Source organism: Haliotis asinina, chromosome 1, assembly GCF_037392515.1.
Source record: "Haliotis asinina isolate JCU_RB_2024 chromosome 1, JCU_Hal_asi_v2, whole genome shotgun sequence".
Lineage (NCBI taxonomy): Eukaryota > Metazoa > Mollusca > Gastropoda > Lepetellida > Haliotidae > Haliotis > Haliotis asinina.
This window is the reverse complement of record NC_090280.1, coordinates 85,597,364-85,616,527: the sequence shown is the minus strand read 5'-3', so window position 1 is coordinate 85,616,527 and position 19,164 is coordinate 85,597,364. Positions and strand designations below refer to the sequence as shown.

Here is a 19,164-nt window from a genome sequence, read left to right as displayed (position 1 = left end):
GAGCATTTTTTCTCAACCTCCTCAACCTCTCCAGCAAATGTAGAAGAACAAAGGTAACCTTTCCCTCGCTGTTTTCCCAGCAGAGGAGTGAGCTAGCTGTGTAAGTGTAGATGGCACAAGACCTACACACACTCTCTTCGCTAACTCACCTCACATATCCTTACGGTTTGCACAGCTGAGCTAAGTGACAACTTCTTACTGCCTGCCTGTCAAAACTACACCAAAATATGTTGTAGAGTCTGTTACATGGTGCTTACAACCTGTCTGCAAGATGACATCGAACCCACTTGAGCACCAAGGGCTGTGACTTCAGCCTAAGCCTGAGTCTAGTTCAAGTCTGTTCTGTCTTACGAGTAAAACAAGCAATAATCTGCACAATTGCACTAAAAACAGCTACAAAGCATACAACAATATTGTGTTATCGGATTGAGGATCAAGGGGTTGATTTGGAATAAAACTGCCATACCCTCCGAATAGAAGCTACAGCAGAAGACTTAGTGGGCAAATATTCTTCTAAACCTCAATAATACACTCATTGAACAACCCTCAATACTACTTTCCATACAACAGCTGAATATTCCACCACAGAAGTTACATCAATATTACTTTTGAACACTTGAACAACAAAAAAATCAAAGCTAGAGTAGTGCCTTAATGACAAAAACATATCACAGACAACCATCTAATCTCTGACATCCTAAAATAACAAGCATCCTGATCTCATTATCCCCAGAAGCAGTGGTCCAAAGCAGGGTTTATCAGTTGAGCAGATAAAGGCCAGGGCTGTTGGTCAACACCAAAGCTTGACCACTGAGTGGAGTCCCTCTCATCCTGAGGCCATAAATTACAATCGCCCCCTCTTTCCTCCCTCTCATCTTTGCTACTCCATTATATTTCCCAGACAGCCACTGGCCAGTCAGGTAGCCGCTGACCCTGCTGTGACCTATATGCCACAACTTGAATGGCCTAACCGTTACAAGCAAAGCAGATCAGAAAGCATGGCTTCCACATGGCAGGCTGGTTACTACCTCTGTCCATTGCTGTAAATGGCTGCAAATCTTGCCTGCATTTGCAATATCAAATTACTAGATCAAAATCCTAAATGGACAGATAAGAAAACCTACATAGAAATAAATGACAGATCTCTCCTGTAATGACAGACCATAATATTGCTCAATTGTTGGCAACCTAGCGAAGTTGGATAAAACTCTCCGGAATGCATTTGATGTTGGGAAAAATAGCATGTGTGAAGCTTGGTGGAAATAAAGGAAATTTCAGCAGCAATCAACATCAGTTTGTGAAAACAAAAATTTTGCAACAAAAAGACTCCTCTTGCATATTTTTAAATAATCTGAAAATAGCCCATGTTCATTTATTTATTAAATTACGAAAAGGTAACTTTCAATACTAATTTCTGCAAGACTGACAAATGAAGTGTGTAAAATATGCAAACATCAAGCTTTATAACAACCCAATAATGTAACTGTCTTGTGGAACCACAGTCAACATCAACTGTTACTCGACCAAATCTCCCAAATGTCACAATGTAAAAGAACTACGTTTCATTTCCCAGAATGACATCCAGCCAAAAAGACTGCCAAATTGAAACAGGCTACAACAACATGGAGGAACAAACTCCCCACAGTGCAACTCCTGCAAGAGCAGTCAGAAATTCAACTTGGCTCAAGAGCAAAACATATGGCAGTCATTACTGAGGAAAATTTACCATCATCGCCATGACGACATCTGGCCAGTGAAGGAATTTTCTCCAAGAAATGAATTCTTCATTCAATGAGTTAACAACACTGTAAGGAAAATGAACACAACATTTCCGTAAGGTGCGCATGCCTGTAAAAATCCTGCTTTCAGATTTTCATATTTCCTGAAGTGGATCGTCTGGCTGGAAAGTGGCTATGTTGAATAATTCAGAACAATTACCTCACTCAAAGCGCAAGAATCTCAGACGCGAGTTGGATGGAGTGCGGTGTGTAATTGGGATTTGAATGCTATCTTCCACATGCCTTGTTCACAGTTGTTATTGACAAAAGGCTATCAGTATTAGTTACAGATTCAAAAATGACTTGGCACAATTTTCCATCAATGTGACCTTGATATTTATTTTCAGAAAGATCATCCCAAAATATGTCAATAAAATACCAACAACCTGTAACAGTTGCCAATCTTTGGTGACTCTGTATCTGATCTATCCTCCTTTGAATGCATTCTACCATTTTCTCTCCCTTTTCTCAGCAAAAACTGTCATCCTTGTTTTAATGCATTATCCCATCTTTGAGCAAATACTGTTTCTGCAAAACTCTTCTGATGCTACTTGCATACAACTGCCTTTCTCCATCATTTTCAGTTATTTGTTGACATAAAGCCTATTATTAGATAAGTGTATTATACTGAAAAACATTGTATTGGACTCTGCTTCAGAACAGGGGCTTTAAAAAAAAACCCTAAAAATTCAAATACATTTTCACAGAAAAATGCAAATGTTAGTTTCAGAAGCAACAAACTCATTCCCTACAAACATTGAATGCATATATTCAAAGGTTCCATCAGTCTTTTCTATTTCACATCATTAAAAAGAAATTTATTAATTTTACCCATTTCCACTGCATATTACAAAAAGACCATACTAAAAGCATATGGACACTTAAAATCTTAACAGAATAATCGTGAATATTTGCTTAAGCAAATATTTGTGTTTGATTAAAGGACTGAAGTATTTGCTAAAAGAAACAGACTTTTCACATTCCAGCATATGAAACCCACATTCCAATGTGTAAAACTCTCAACCCAATTCAGGACAGCTAGCTACAACAAAACACATATGCTAAATTCTCAGCATTTTCTTGATGCACTTGCCCAAAATCAATTTCGAAATAAGATCAATACGTCTGTTGTAGCTTAAGTATGTCCGAAGCTATGGAGAGAAAAAAACAGCCAAATAATGCCTATATTTCCATTAGCAGTAAGACCCACTGAAACCAAGTCCCAAGACAAACCAGCCAGACGAGTTAGCTATCCTCACAGACACTCCTTCAATGACAATACACCACAATAACTCCACCAAGTAATTCGCACAGAAATCTTTCTAATCAAACATCACTGTTCTTTTCCTCCATCCTATTCTCCACCGAAGAAAGCATTCGTCTTGCTGTCAGTGGCCCAGATAATCTCAGTTGAAACATTGCCTGGCTCCGCAATAACAAATCAATACGAAACCGGCTCGGTTTAGCGTGGTCTGTGGGTGACACCAGCGACATGCAATTCCCTTAAACTTTATCCCCAGCCTGCCAGTAAAACACCCCCAAAATCACAACGATGACAATCAATTGGCTTGGCCACAGTGCTTCATCAAAAACACTGGACGAAACCATGGTATAGCGGGGACATGGCTTATGTCAAATACTGGCTAGTTAGAAGATTGATAACATATTAGACGAATCCATTCAGTTGATTTGTAATCTGATGTATCAAACTGCGTCAGTCCGACACATGCATATTATCCTCTGCGAGTTCAAACTCCGCCTTCTGCAAAGCAGGCTAAATGGCATCACTGTCGGAGTGAATACTGTGACAGCCGTGAATAATTAACAGTGAGAATGAATAATCATGTTGATGGTTGGATACCTGTTTTCCATGCAGTATTTACCGCAGGCTTTAAATAAAACACAGGCACTGACAGATGACTAGATCCATGTTAATGTAGCGAGGAGCTGTTCCTTGTGCGAGTTCTCACTTCAGATGATACCATGCTTCTTGCGACAGGCAAGAATCAGAGCAGGTTAGGCTCTGCGATGTAACATGTTCAATATTTAGTAGGTTGGAGGACAAAATGAGCGTTAACTTGGATACCAAACTCAGACACAGCATACAGACGTTGAACTGACCATGCTGCTTTTCCCATCACTGATCGGCAGGATGCAAGTTTAAAGGGCTCTTTTTCATATCTTTTGGTGGAATATAGCCGCAGATAAAACCACCAACCTTTCATAAATGTACAAATTTCAAAAGAGATTTCATAAGGATTAGCAAGATGCTTGGATTGGCTGATCAAAGACACAAATCAAGTAAAATTCTGAAATTACTTAGTTACACAAATGAAAGTATTCCTAATTACTGACATATTTTCCATTGCAGGGGTTCAAAAATCCCATCGTCTGATGCCGGGGACAAGTCAGTTGTCATTTGGGGCAATCAAATTAGTATCTTACTTGGACTACTAGATAATTTCCACTTGTGGTTTCAAACTGCAAATAAACTTGGACTGCATTTCATATCTGCCCAAAATGTAGCTATTAAATTTTGAAAAGATAATAAAGCATGGTTATTTTTCTATGCTAATTATCACTTCTTGATAAATAGTCCAGTAAACATTTACATCAAATACCAAATTGACGTATTCTGTCATAATTTCATCCTCATGACTAAGTCATAAACATCAGGGCAAATGGAAAATTCGTCAAGACAAGTTACTTTCTTGAGGTCACTTGGTACCCCTGGGGCCTGTTTCACAAAACTCTCGTAAGCCTAAGATCTTGTAACTTTTCTCGTAGGTCTTGTACCTAGCATACTGTAACATAGGAGGTGCAAATGCTACGAGGAAAGTTACAAGATCTTAGGCTTACGAGAGTTTTGTGAAACGGGGCCCTGAACTGTAATTCAAGCATTTATTTTTTTCATATCTCTATGTTTATTCATTACAAAACTAAACGCAGAAGATTGTGTTCACATGACATTTTTTGGGCAGTAATCAGGTTTTGACCTAAATTCTTCATAGAAATACAAGATATGTATGTTATTCAAAAATAGGCACTAGATATATTAGTCACTGCATAATGCTACTATGAGGCACCCATCCCAAAAACTAAGCTTGGCATGTTCACAAGCAAGAACAATAATTGGCGTTTAAGGTATTATCCAATGCAGTATAGTTTATCAAGTGCAACACACAGATACCAAGCGCTATATACTGCATATCACATGTACTATACATTTTAGTGCATGCGACACATTGTATACTGAAGGTGCCCAAAACATTTAAGGCAACTAGGACAAAATTGTATTTGGGTGGTATTTTATGTTGATAATAGGTTTAAAACACTGTTAGTAATGTGCTATAAATGCTTGAATATTACTGCAATCACTTTGTGTAGTAATATGAAATTTGTTTTATTACTATATGTGAACTGGCAAGGCAACCCAATTAAACTGAGACAAATTCACCAACTGTAAAAGATTAATGAAACTGTCTTGAATAAAGGTCATACAATAAGCCAAGCATGCTATATAATCTGTTGACAAAAACGAGCACTGTTGCAAAGAGTCTCTGAAAATATTTGCATAGCACTTTCTCCTTTCCTAACACACTTACCTCCCCAAACCCACATCACAAGCAATGTACATGTTCACAGGGCAACAGGCAGCTTGTTGTTTCTGAAAAGCGTCTCTCACAAAAGCCATAATAAAGTTGCCATTGTTGTTTATGTATTATGCATGTTGAAGAGCTGGACAGAAATGTCAGATGCCAACAGAGGACTTGATATTAGTGAGACGGGAATGGCAAATGAAAATCCATACACTGAGTACCAACAGGTCCACATAAAACTGCAGTTTAAGCTGTTCAAATTTAGGGCATGTTGTAATATTAACATGGTGTTAGACTGCTGATACAAAGAAGTGTCTCGGCATCCAAATATTTGTATCTTCTTGCATTTTGTAAAGCTCCAAACATTATGACAATAATAGCAATGGTGTTTGTTTGACATTTGTTCTTTGAAAGAGACTATCTTCCTGACATGCTTTCATTGCATCTTTCTTCTGAATAAATATTTCCCTGTAATTCTTCTGGGGAATGCAATGTTTTATTTATAGATATCTAGGTTACACCTATTGGGCCTTTGAAATCCATATACCTTTGCACTTGTGTACAGAAGTAATGATTTCAATTCAAACTTTTTAAATAAACATGATTTTTTTCATCCAGAAAATGCAAACTATTTCTGTTTTCTTTCGGCGAAGTGATCTCCCATGACAAACCTTTGATTTAAATAAATGAAGCAATGAGTTGTCTAGAGGTTTAAGTGTTAGCTGATCATGACACAGATCTTGGTTCAATCTCATCCATGGGTAAATTGCTTCAAGGCCCATTCTATCATCCCTTGCTGTGATACAGCTGGAATGATGCTATTATCAGATGTAAACTTCTCATTCACAAATACACCGTTGTATCTCCAACACTGCACACGGGAAATCTAATTGCACACAAATCCCAGATGTTTTGACAAGATTCAACAATGGTTGTACAGGTATAAGTTTTTCTCAGATTTTCACGAGTGATAGCTAACAGACCACAGAAGAAATTCTAGGATTTATTTTGTTTTGGTTTTCATTTTTCTATTTTCAACCTCATATCCTTGTCAAGTGGTTATCAACTTGTCACAGCATCCGAGAAATGAAAGCAGAGGAACTGAATTGTGCCGAATATTCCTGTCCCAAGGTTTCATGAAATGTCCTTAATTCCTCAAAAGAAAAGGCAAACAGGGCCCTACTCTGGCAGTTCCAGACAAGAACACACATATTGTGCATATTTCAAGCAGCAACTGAGTGAGTGAGTTTAGTTTTAGTCTTCTTTAAGCAATATTCCAGCAATAAGGAGACACTAGAAATGGGCTAGCAGCAGCTGAAGGTGAACCAGATGCTGGTCAAGTAAAGACAAGCAAGCTGCAGAAACAACCATCCTCTGAGCTGACCTCAATCAATTCCACTGCACACAAACAAAAGCATAATCAATATATTTCCAGTGAAGCAGCCCGCTGATGACCTATTTCAAAGTCACTCCTCAAACTTCATACTGATACAGGTCATGTCAAACATGTTGACCTCTCCTGCCGCAATCAAAGATCAAACAATGACCTGGTTATCAGCAAGGGATGTAGAGGGTTCAGTGGTGTGTGTGCAAGTCAATCTCCCCATCCACCACTCTATGTCTCCCAAAGGCCAACATCATGGCCCCTGAGCAGCCTCATCTTGTCCTTCCAAATATCAGCTATTGATTGAAGACAGTGCACTTGCTCAAGCGTATCTCCATCGTCTGCACCCTCACAGAATAATCATTGCGAGCTGCTCTTCCTTACTTGTAATTGTTTGCACTTAATTTTTTTCTCATTTGATCAGCTTGAAACCACCATCTCATCAGGTCTTGGTTGTTGAAGGCTGCTCATGTGTCAATGTAAGAGTGTTGAGTGAGTGAGGTACCATTAACAAAGCTTTACTGAAGTGATTTCCAGTCATGCTTGACAAATGGTGTTGTGTGGCCAGTGAACCACGACTCAGGTGTATCACCTGAGAGAATTTCATAAACTGCTATTTTTTCATATTGTACTGATCAGATCATACTTTCCAAAATTAATACTGGTGCTGGTGTTTGAAAGTAAGACAGACAGGAGACAGGGCATCAATTTCATGAGCTGAGAACACACAGCTTGCCACCAACACGTTCAAGAAAGCATCTGAAAACACTAAATCAGAATCTAAAAACTTGCAAACAACCACAAGCATAATCTTCCTCAGCCACAGGAATTCGCAGCTCAAAAGCAATCCCCCTTCCATCTGATTTATGCAGATGCCTACTGCAACTGCCTACTGCACCCAACTCCTTACCAATCGCTTCCAAAACACGAGGGTCTATTAAACATGTCAATTCCAAACGAGTGCAAACTTTTACTTGTGAAACTCAACTCCAGAAAAATATTGATCACTTGCGCCATGGACTCGAATCTAATAAAAGCAGAGTGAATTTCATAAGCTGCCACTGACGAGACCCCACCACAACCAGATCAACGACAGGAGCAATTCAATTACTTGATGACACTACCGAGAAGAAGTGGCTTCCCAACATGCTTAGTCCTGGAATTCAATTCTTCTAGCATTCTTCCACCATTTAATACATCTCAGAAGGATTCGGACCATCTCTATTTTCAGTCCTAGTTAAGTCTGGTGATCTCGTGCCAAGCTGCCTTATAAGGTCAAACTGGGCTTCCACGACTGGAGTTTGTCTTTCTGATGTTTGGGTCATTACGCAAAAGAGGACATTTTAAAGAACGTCTGTACAAGGCAGCAGGTAAGAGATAAAGACTTGAGAGTTTGCAGACCAGTTCAACAACACGACCAGATACTGCATCAGCAGCAGAAGCAGCAGTTCCCAATCATTCACATATTGATAGACGACATTTGACAACTACAGGAAAATAATATTTTTGTTTGACACACCTCTTGAGAAACCATTATGATGAATACCAACTGATTAAATGCTACTGATGGATCTCCTTTCCTAATGACAGATCAGGTGAAAACATCATTAGTTGCTAAGAAACAGACAGCAGGCTCTCTCTCAGAACTCGCCTTGAAATGCCCCATTTCTATATATTGAGTGCATGCATCCTATTCTACTGTTGTAGGTGAAATCATTGGGATGCTGGACAAGGTGGGATTTCAGAAGGGTGGGGTGGGGTGTTCATGTGTTCCATAGCTGCACCATGTGCATCCTGGCTTACAGGTTTGGTTCCACAGCCAAAATTTTGGTTGCACCACAAAATAATGTTGTTGGTTCTAAGATGTAACATAATTACTTTTTCACCAATTTTCATGACAAGTCTCTGATACATTCAACTGAATCTGACCCCCTGATGATAATGATGAATGATTCCGTTTCAATTTTGCATTACCTTTACTGATAAATCTTAGTGGTATGATTACTGCTACAAAACAGATTAATGACCACACACTCGTTTATGCTTGGAATAAGTCTTGTTACTTAAAACCAATTAGAGGATTCACTGTTATCTGCTAAGGGTACAACCTGTTACTGAAAGCAACCTGCACTGAACATTTTGAACATGCATCGGTGCAAGTATTAAATAGCTGAATTGCACCCTCTTGGGTCATATAGAGTTCTGGTTATATATTTTGATTTTGACCTAATTTGAACTGCCATCTGGTAAGATAACATCTGAACAACTATTAACAAGTCTGGCAAACAACGGCCATTAACATTTAGCCTGCTGAATTGTTGTTTTCTTAGACTTGGTCGCTGGATTATTTTCAGCAGAGTGAGTGAGCGAGCGAGCCATATTCCAGCTATTTGGCGGTAGTCTGTAAATAATCAAATCTAGACCAGACAATCCAGTGATCAAAATCATGAGCACTGATCCATGCAATAGGGAATCGACTACATGTGTCAACAAAGTCAGCGAGCCTTCCTACACAGTCCTGATCCTGTTAGTCACCTCTTAAGACAAGCATGGGTTACTGAAGATAAGCTCCAACCTTAATCTTCACGGATATATTTTCAGTAGAAGCCACAGTGAAGACAGCTCATTAAGAACAGATGGCGCTTTATCAAAAAAAAAAAGGGACAACTGCATGAATAATTTGGACATTAATTCTGGACAGTAAGAACACAGAGTTATCAAAAATACCCTTAATATTTTTAAACATACAAAGTTAAAATCAAAAGAGAATATGAAACGTTTATTGAATTTATCAGAATTATATGACTGAATGTGGAACAGGATTCATATCAGATACTTTTATAAATTCTTAAATTTGCGCAAAGTGATTTAAGTAACCATAATCCCATCATCTCATTTAACTGAGCTTAGATTTGTTCCGGTCTTTCAAATTTGCCCCACTGCATGATTTTTATCAACAAAGTGCATGCAATTTTTTAGTATTTCTATTTGAACTTTTATTGATATGATGCAAATAATTGCGAGGCAGACTGATCATTTCATTACTTCATATGACACAATGCATCTACAGGTATCGATAATGACATGCCCCAACAACAGGTGCATGAAATGGGAACAACAAGATGTGTTTCAAAATTAATATTCACGCTTTCATGAATTTGGCTTGATATTCATATGAGGCATATGTCAATAACACACTTAATAAAATTTTCAATCATAGTTTCACGTTTATTAAATTTGGCTCTCTGGTGCATATATATCACATGCTTCACAAGTTTCAGTTAACATATATTGCATCTCAAAAAATATATGAAAATCCATGGTTCACATTTATAAGTGCTTACCTATTTAAAACTATTTACAGCTTTAAAATTTGACAAATATTCTGATACATTACTTATGATTGATATCTATTATTAGAGTTTTTCACCAAAATACTACATACAGACACTAAAAATGACACAGGGCACCAGTAAAACGTGATTCACCAATCCACAAATAATACAGTTGTGTAGAAAGTAACTACGTGACCTTATTTGGGGCATAAGGCTATCCACCTCTCCAATAGGTTCCATGCCACTGTAATGATGAGAGTCAAACACTTGACAGTAGCACTGAGAGGATTAATGACACATATGTCACCCATTACTGGGGTTTTCGAGTTGCCAACCTAAGATGGTGTTTGTTTTGAGTTTAACTTAGCTATCTAATGCCAGTCTAAAACACAACATCGTCTTGGGACCAGAAAATCCCGTGATTGACAATGCAAGCACAATTTAAGTAAAGATATTAAAATATAATCAGACCATGTCAACAGGCATGACCACCCAATCCCGTTAGAAGGTGTAGATGCTTTAGGAGATAGCATGGGCACCTAATCACCAAATATTAACCCAGATTTTGACAGAGACCCAAGAGAACACTATCAGTGACAGGTGAAACGGCCTTGCAACGCCTTACAGTGTGTACTCACCTTGAAATGAAGCATGGTTCTCCTGTACCAGACGTACATGTTGTGGGGTAAGGCGCCAAACAGCAGGGTGCTGCTTCACCTCAATGCTGGCACACACCTGGCTCTCACCGTGCAAGAAGAAGTTGAAGCAGAAGGACAGGTGAGCACTGAAATGCAACACACACACAATGTTAATCACTTTCTGGCAAACAAGACCAGCTAAAACATCCTTTGTTCATCATGGACCGTCAATAATTCTGAAACAGATAACCTTCACAAAATGATTTCATAGAGCAAACAGAAAGACACTTGCAACTTTCATGAAAGTTTATCAAAGAATAAAATATATACTAAAAATTTAAGTTGCTTTTAAGAATGACTTGCAAGTGACAGGTGTATGTGCACTATTACAATTTTTTCTGGGACAGAACTGTCAACAACAAACAGACCCTAAGCAAAAACATTGGGTGTTTTGTTTGACCTTTTTTTCGTTGTGTTTTTTTTAAGCCGAAGAAACTTACACTTGGTTTCACGGTTCCAAACAGATAAGGTTCACAATAGTGCTTGTCGCAACTGCTAAGATTTTATATCTTGTGCTCCCAACCAGTGACTAGTAACTGCTTTCCTTGATGGTGATTTACTGAAGCTGGTAGTCTCAAAGTCTTTTCGTCCACGATAAAGATTGAATGTTTGATTGATACACTCAAATTTCTTGTGATCAGTGTTAATTTCAATTTTGTCTACTACAAACCAACTAACAGCAAGATCTTGATGAGAGCGAGTTTGGTCATATACCACTATAAGCAATGTTCAGATATCCTGAGAGTGACCACATATGATCTGCACATATTGTTGAACACTTGATAATTATTCATAGAGCACAACCAACTCATCAGTTTTCAAGTCTCAAGTGAGCTGTAAGCAAAATATTGCATAACAGTGGAAATGATCCTGCCTCAAGCAGGAAGTATTAATCTTGACCATACTGCGAACAACCCTTGCATTTCTAAAGAGCCCATATCCCAAGCCTCAAGATGTATGCAGAAAGAACACTGATCCCAAAAGACAGCGTTCCTGGGCTTTCATTAGCAAAGTGTTACATGTGAAAGGGTGGCTTCGTGTAATCAGATTAAATCACATAGACAGGCACATCAAAACACAGACACTTCCTGCTATGATAGCCGATGGAAAGCAAGCTCAGCAGGACTTCAGGAAATACTTCTAGACTCTTGCATAGCTGACAAGAAGGTCATGTGTACACAAATGGAATTTCAATTAAGTGTTCCCATTTCAGTGGGTCAGGCCTTGAAAAGCAAATTGAGATTTTGGGATTGAATTTTCATCACCAAACAATCACCGACTATGGCTGACTATGTAAATGTATGTGCAACTGTGGAACTACCAACAAAACCCAATTACCTTTCCAAAAGATTGGTTGTACTGATATGAATAATGACAGAAAGTAAATACTGGTAAAAATAGCTCTGAGACAGGATTATTACCACAGCCCCCTCAGGTCCAAAGTCTGATTAGTTGAACTTATTTTGAGCAGTCATGCTTGTTTGACTATTTTCATCAACATCACATCAATTTCCCTTGGAAACCACATACTGCTTCGCCGTTTCAAATCTCAAATTCAATTGTTTTAGAGACTCCAAGGCATAGTGATTATTAAAACCAAACCTTCTTAAAATCCCATTAATGCAAAGCTCTTATCTGATGAATAGTCTAAAAGTGTTATCCATTAACTTGATAACCTCCGACAGAGTTGAATGCTTATCCAAAATGTTGATAGGGGTTGAGATGACCTTGCAATCAATAGTTGTCGTAAAGAGATACACGCTTTGCTCATTTAACTGGCAGAGGTAAACAGAAGTAGTTCTAGATGTGAAATGTTCAGATAATAACTGCATTTCTTCTCCAACATCGGGCGAAGTACGTCAAGTACAATGACAGGCTAATGCTGTGATACCCGCAGACAATATTGATGTAATCTGCAAATGGGTATTGATTCTCTCTAAAATACTTTCTGCAAACACTACATGCTTGTTGGCAAAATACACTGAATTAGGTAAGTGGACTTAACAAAAGAAGTTCTCAACTGGACACCTGGAAATATCATCTCTACATTCAACAAATATATTCCATGTATAAGGACTTGTTCATATGACCATCTGTGACGTTTAAATTAAAATATTTTCAAATAAACATATTTAAAAATGATAATTAGTACATATAAAACATACTTAGTAAAGACTACAGCTAAAATATGAATGATGACAAAACATTTACTTTTCCCCCATCATAAGCAACTTCCTTTTGTTGTAAGTACAATCAGCTTATATGCAATTCTGCAGAGAGTTCATGACATTTATACCGTCATGAAGTTTTCCTGTGAGTTGTTGTTTATCCTGACCCGACATCATTACACCCAATCTAGCATGCCTCATGAGCATCACCTATTTCCTCCCCACATCACTCCGACTGACATTCCTCAATGATCAGGTAGCCTTGTTTCTCAACTAGCCACTAGAGCTAACAAAATATTAACCTGGCTAACAGGCTAGTCAGATCCTTTACAATCTGCAACCAGGTTGGACAAATCCTTCCATCACTACAACCGGTACTTGACATTCACAAGTTTGCTAACCACTTGGTCTAAATATTCCATGTTCTCTGCCTTGACAACACAGATTCATTCATGAAACCTGATAAATGAGTTGGTGTTAATATGACAGACTGAATCTGAACTTCATGGACACTTTAAAAAAACTTAACAACATACTTTTCCTGAGCCATGTATTCTTGTTCAGTAGCCCTGAACATGATTAGTACTCTGGGAGCCAGACTAACAATACCACCTTCAATGAATGAAAGAGTAAACCATCAAATACTTCTGAGCTAAGGCTGGCAATGTTACTATTTTTATGGCACAACTGCCAACATACTAGTGGCTTTCCAAGTGACTGAATAAGCAGCACCCTTACAATAGGCTGTACAGTGTTGCCACTAAGGTCACAACATAGTATAAAGACTACACATGGGTTGAACAAGTGGTTCAGGAATGCAGATCATTCAGCTGTCTGGTGGCCACACTGACATCAGCGTCTTCTCAACAAGGTCACATTTACACATGCCAAAGAGACAGGGCTGGGATGCTATATCATTGTATCAATAATCACTGTACTTCATTTGATGACAATATATCAATATTCTGTTTCGAATCGTGATATCATTGTTCAAATTGATAATTTTTACTAGAAACTGATAGTTATGAAGAAATGTACATTGTTACTTGTTATCAAAACATGCTTTCCTAACAAAATTTCTAAAGACAGCATATCATGATAGGCATTGAATAGAATCACTTCAAGATATTGCACTACATATGAAACATGACAACATGAAATTTCTGTATCGTCTCACCTCTACAAGGAGACCCGTATCATAAAAGCTGATGTGTTGCCGTATCATAAAAGCTGTTTTCTCAGTTGAGCACAGAAAAATTTTATTAAGTGTATCCCTCTAAAACATCTTTGAAAATAACAAATAAAATTCAAAACTAAATAACACACAATCACTTCTCCATGGAAAAATTCCCACAACTTGACTTGAAGCCTTTCTACTACAGCCTCTGCCTTTAGATGCCACAACAAAACACCAAAAACCAACTTATTGAAAGAAAGTTTAGGTATCCATTGCAAATGATCGACCACAGATTTAATTCAGGTATTTCAAAATGAACGAAAATTTACTATTAAACCACTTAAAACACTTTAATGGGTAATTATGAATTCAGAATTCTGGTGTTTGACAAACAAACAAAAGACATGAAAGTAACCCAATGCTTTTCTGAAAAAATATATATGTATGTATGTATATATATAAATTTAAAATCTTAAATGAATACATCAAATTATGAAATTTCTCACCAGCATTACCACTTATTACATTGCTGTTTCAACTGTAACCAGTAAGCAGAGATGTAAGTACCTAACTGAACATTCCTTCTTCCTGACACAAAAAAGAAATCTACCAGCTCGACTGCACTTGTAATGAAATCAATGCCGAAACAGCTGCATCTCAACATGTCATCTCAATACTTTTCTCTGCTAATCCCAATACCCCTGAGACATTCTCTTTGCCGCCCAGTAAATAATTAATGTAGGATTCCATGGCTGGATTGCCACACTCACATATGCAGCGCTGTAAAGTACATTATCTCCGTGCGTATTACTTAAGAGTCTGCTGCTGCCACCGCAGCCAGGTACTGATGATGACGATGTCGTTACAGACGTGGGATGAGTTGTAAGAAGTCCTGTGTCTCTGTGTTATGGTTTGTTAAGGTGCGCATGGGGATACTTAATCATTTCTTTCCTCAATGCAAATCAACATTTTCCCATTATCCTCAGAACATTCTCATCATCTCACTGAATCATACGGCTTCAAAATGTGGAAAGTGATTTTCTTACACAAGTCACACAGTGCAGCATTTCCAGACATTTGTTGGGGTTTATTCAAAGACATCATTGTTCTGTACGGTTTATGACTTGACGTCAGAGTCTCTGATGGTGCGTTTTCAAAGACATCTGACTATCATCAAAAGTGTCAGAATTCATAATTTCACAAATATTCTACAACATCTAAACAACATTTAAAATCTGATGCATCTAAATGTTTCATCTCACACCCGTCACGCCCACCTTCTCTCTGAAATGATGCTCTCAATCAGTAATGAATCCCATTGAGTTCATAGTGACGATATCCATCATCAAACAAAGTCGTCAGTGACAGAGTCAGCCTGCGATCAATATACATCTTCATAATTGCTGATAACACCAGGGTCAAGCCTTATGTGAATCAATACAATGGATTTGCCCATCAATGGCAGATAGCAACAGACAAACACATGGCAGCTCTATTCCCACTTAACACAATTAGTGAAAAGCAATGAACTAGCGCCTTGTAGTATATAAATTCAGTTCAGCTTTGAAGCTATTGAACAAACACTATATATCAAAAAGTCAGTCTTAACAATGTTAATCACTTCTTTCTTTTTTTTGAGGCTTTTTGATTTGATGAAAACAAAACCAAGCTACAAGATAAAATCATTTAAGATCATAATCCTGTGAGTCAGTGAGTTTAGTTTTACATAGCTTTTATTCCACTTTCCAGCAATATCACAGCAAGGGACACCAGAAATGGGCTTCAAGCTTTGTGCTTATGTAGGGATTCGAACCCAGGTCCTTAGCATGGGGAGTAAATGTCTTAGCCTCTGGACTTCCCCACTCCCACTGCTTCAAGCAAAACCTTCAAAAAGGCATTAACTGCCAATTTGATTTACAAATTCTTTCAGACAAACATAATAAGCAGAGACATCTCTTTTCTCAGACCTTGACTGATATACATTCGTACAGAAAGACCAGTATTTGCTAATATCTTGCAATACGACATTCTTCTTGAGCAAAGACACAGCGTTTGATATGTCATGACAGCTATGCCATTCCACACATCCAGCTTTAAAGGACACCTGTTGCCATTATCTTACACCTATTCTAATGTAAAACCTTTCACAACAGAATTCAGCCTGCAGATACAGGAGGCTGAGATGTCATTAGTGGAAATGTCAAGTCACAAGTTGACAAATGACACATGGGGCTTGATAACTTGTAGCGTTTTCCATGGTGGAAGCGGTTTTAACATCAACGGTAGACATGGCCAGAAATCTGTAAGTTCAAGGCTGGTGAAAATCACCACAGACTACAGTGCACTCTATCTAATTTGGACTGAATTAGGACCGACTAAAAAAGTCAGAATTAGACAGCAGTCCGAGTTACATGGAAATAACTTATATTGATGGCTCGGACTGTAAGTGTTGTCCAGTTTATACAGCAATTAGCGAGAGTCCAAATAGGACAGAGTGCACTTTAGTTGTTTTCCACCAAATAAAATGATTCTAAACAAACGACTTATCTAAAATGACCTTGAGATCAGCTACGGCAGTGTGTTTCATAGATCATTAGTATACATTCATCATGCCCTTCACAAACTTATTCTGCAACAGCCTCATGAAGCATATTTTAAGTTTTATGTATTAAGTGACTGAGAGTGAATTTTACAAGATGCCTGAAATGAGCTTTACCCAGAGCACCCATGAGCAGAATAAAACGCGGGTCTTCAGCGTGGTGAGCAAATGGTTTAATCACTAAGCTACCCCACCGCTTCACACAGGCACAATGCCTTTCCATGGAGCAAAAGGAAAATCTCATGACATCCATAATCGCACAAAAACCATATTAATGTTTTTGACCATGGTTTTGAAAGTGAAAGAGTACATTCCTGGGGAAACCCCAGGGGAATTCCCGAGGTTGTATAAACAGGAACATGTTTCACATCACCAGTAGAGGACGTAACGTGTACGCGAGACGGTCTCCCGTTACGCGCACAAGTGACTACCTGAGAGGGGGTCACTCATACGCGTGACTCCCTGATCACAGAGAGAGAAATTCTGCATGTCACACAAAAACATGTCTAAAATTGTTATTTGTGCAAATAATTAAACAAAATTTGCTACAGTCATTGACAGATGGTCAAGTTATTGGATGACGTAAATGAAAACATAAAAAGAGGAAATTAAATTGTCAAAAAATGACAAAAATGTGCAAAATTTGAGCAAAAATTGGCGATATTCAAGAGCGAATTTCACCTATGTGCATAATTTTCAGAAACTTACATTTAGTATTTTCTGAAAGCTCATTTATCGTAGATTCATAATATATATGCAGCTTTCGATGCACACCAACGCACACCTGTTTGTTATTGTGTTGAAACATGTTTACTTTCTTCGAAACCGCGCGAATCGTCTCGCGTAGAAGTGACCGGGTTAGCGTGTCATTAATGGGAGGTAACTGATGCCTGACTAAATTGCCCAGTCAAAACATCCGTCTTGAGTCTGAGACTGTGTGAAGCGTGCGTAATGTACATGGCGATATTTCTTGCGTTACATCAAAGGGGTATAATAAATTTAAACAAAATCACGAATAACATTTTTTCATACGGACTACTCTTGTGTTGGAAGTATAATCGTTGGAAAACACGATTAAGAGTGGGGGTCACTTCTACCGATGTAAAAACAGTTTTACGTTTTATGTTAGCTGCCATACCAGTAGATATTAGACTTCAGACGACAATTTTCACCTATGTGTACACTTCACATAAAACATGATTTTCATATTTTCTGAAAGCTTATTCAACGCAGATTTACCTCGTACATGTACTTGTTCGTGTACATTAACGCACATAGGTGTATCATCGTGTAGAAATACACCTATCTTCCTCCCACCGCTCGTCACAGACACACACAGCGTCCTCACAATATCGTTACGCGTACGAGAGACGCTTCCCAGAAGCACGAACAAAGGTAGTCAGCCTTTGACGACAATTTTCACCTATGTGCACACTTCACACAAACATGATTTTTATATTTTCTGAAAGCTTATTCCATGCAGATTTATCTCGTATAAGTACTTGTTCGTGTACACGGATGCACATAGGTGTACAATCACAATGAAACACACCAACTTTCCACCCACCGCTCGTCATAGACAAACAGCCTCACAATTTCGTTACGCGTACGAGAGACGCTACCCAGAAGCACGAACAAAAGTAGTCAGTTTTTGACGGCAATTTTCACCTATGTGCACATTTCACACAAACATGATTTTTATATTTTCTGAAAGCTTATTCCATGCAGATTTATCTCGTATAAGTACTTGTTCGTGTACACGAATGCACATAGGTGTACAATCGCGATCAAACACATCTACTTTCCACCCACCGCTCGTCACAGACACACACAGCGTCCTCACAATTTCGTTACGCGTACGAGAGACGCTTCCCAGAAGCACGAACAAAAGTAGTCAGCCTATGACGGCAATTTTCACCTATGTGCACATTTCACATAAAACATGATTTTTATATTTTCTGAAAGCTTATTCCATGCAGATTTATCTCGTATAAGTACTTGTTCGTGTACACGAATGCACATAGGTGTACAATCGCGATCAAACACATCTACTTTCCACCCATCGCTCGTCACAGACACACACAGCGTCCTCACAATTTCGTTACGCGTACGAGAGACGCTTCCCAGAAGCACGAACAAAAGTAGTTAGCCTATGACGGCAATTTTCACCTATGTGCACATTTCACACAAACATGATTTTTATATTTTCTGAAAGCTTATTCCATGCAGATTTATCTCGTATAAGTACTTGTTCGTGTACACGAATGCACATAGGTGTACAATCGCGATCAAACACATCTACTTTCCACCCACCGCTCGTCACAGACACACACAGCGTCCTCACAATATCGTTACGCGTACGTGAGACGCTTCCAAAAAGCACGAACAAAAGTAGTCAGCCTTTGACGACAATTTTCACCTATGTG

General features: G+C 38.4%; 1 protein-coding gene across 3 annotated transcripts in view; it reads right to left on the bottom strand.

Moving 5' to 3' along the window:
* Positions 1 to 19,164, bottom strand: part of LOC137298567 (mediator of RNA polymerase II transcription subunit 13-like) — a 77,118-nt gene that overhangs the window by 34,826 nt on the left and 23,128 nt on the right. For all 3 annotated transcript variants that reach the window (XM_067830870.1, XM_067830876.1, XM_067830879.1), the window contains exon 5: positions 10,735 to 10,880. In XM_067830870.1, the coding sequence (XP_067686971.1) occupies positions 10,735 to 10,880 (146 nt within the window). The remainder of the gene's footprint in view (positions 1 to 10,734; positions 10,881 to 19,164) is intronic.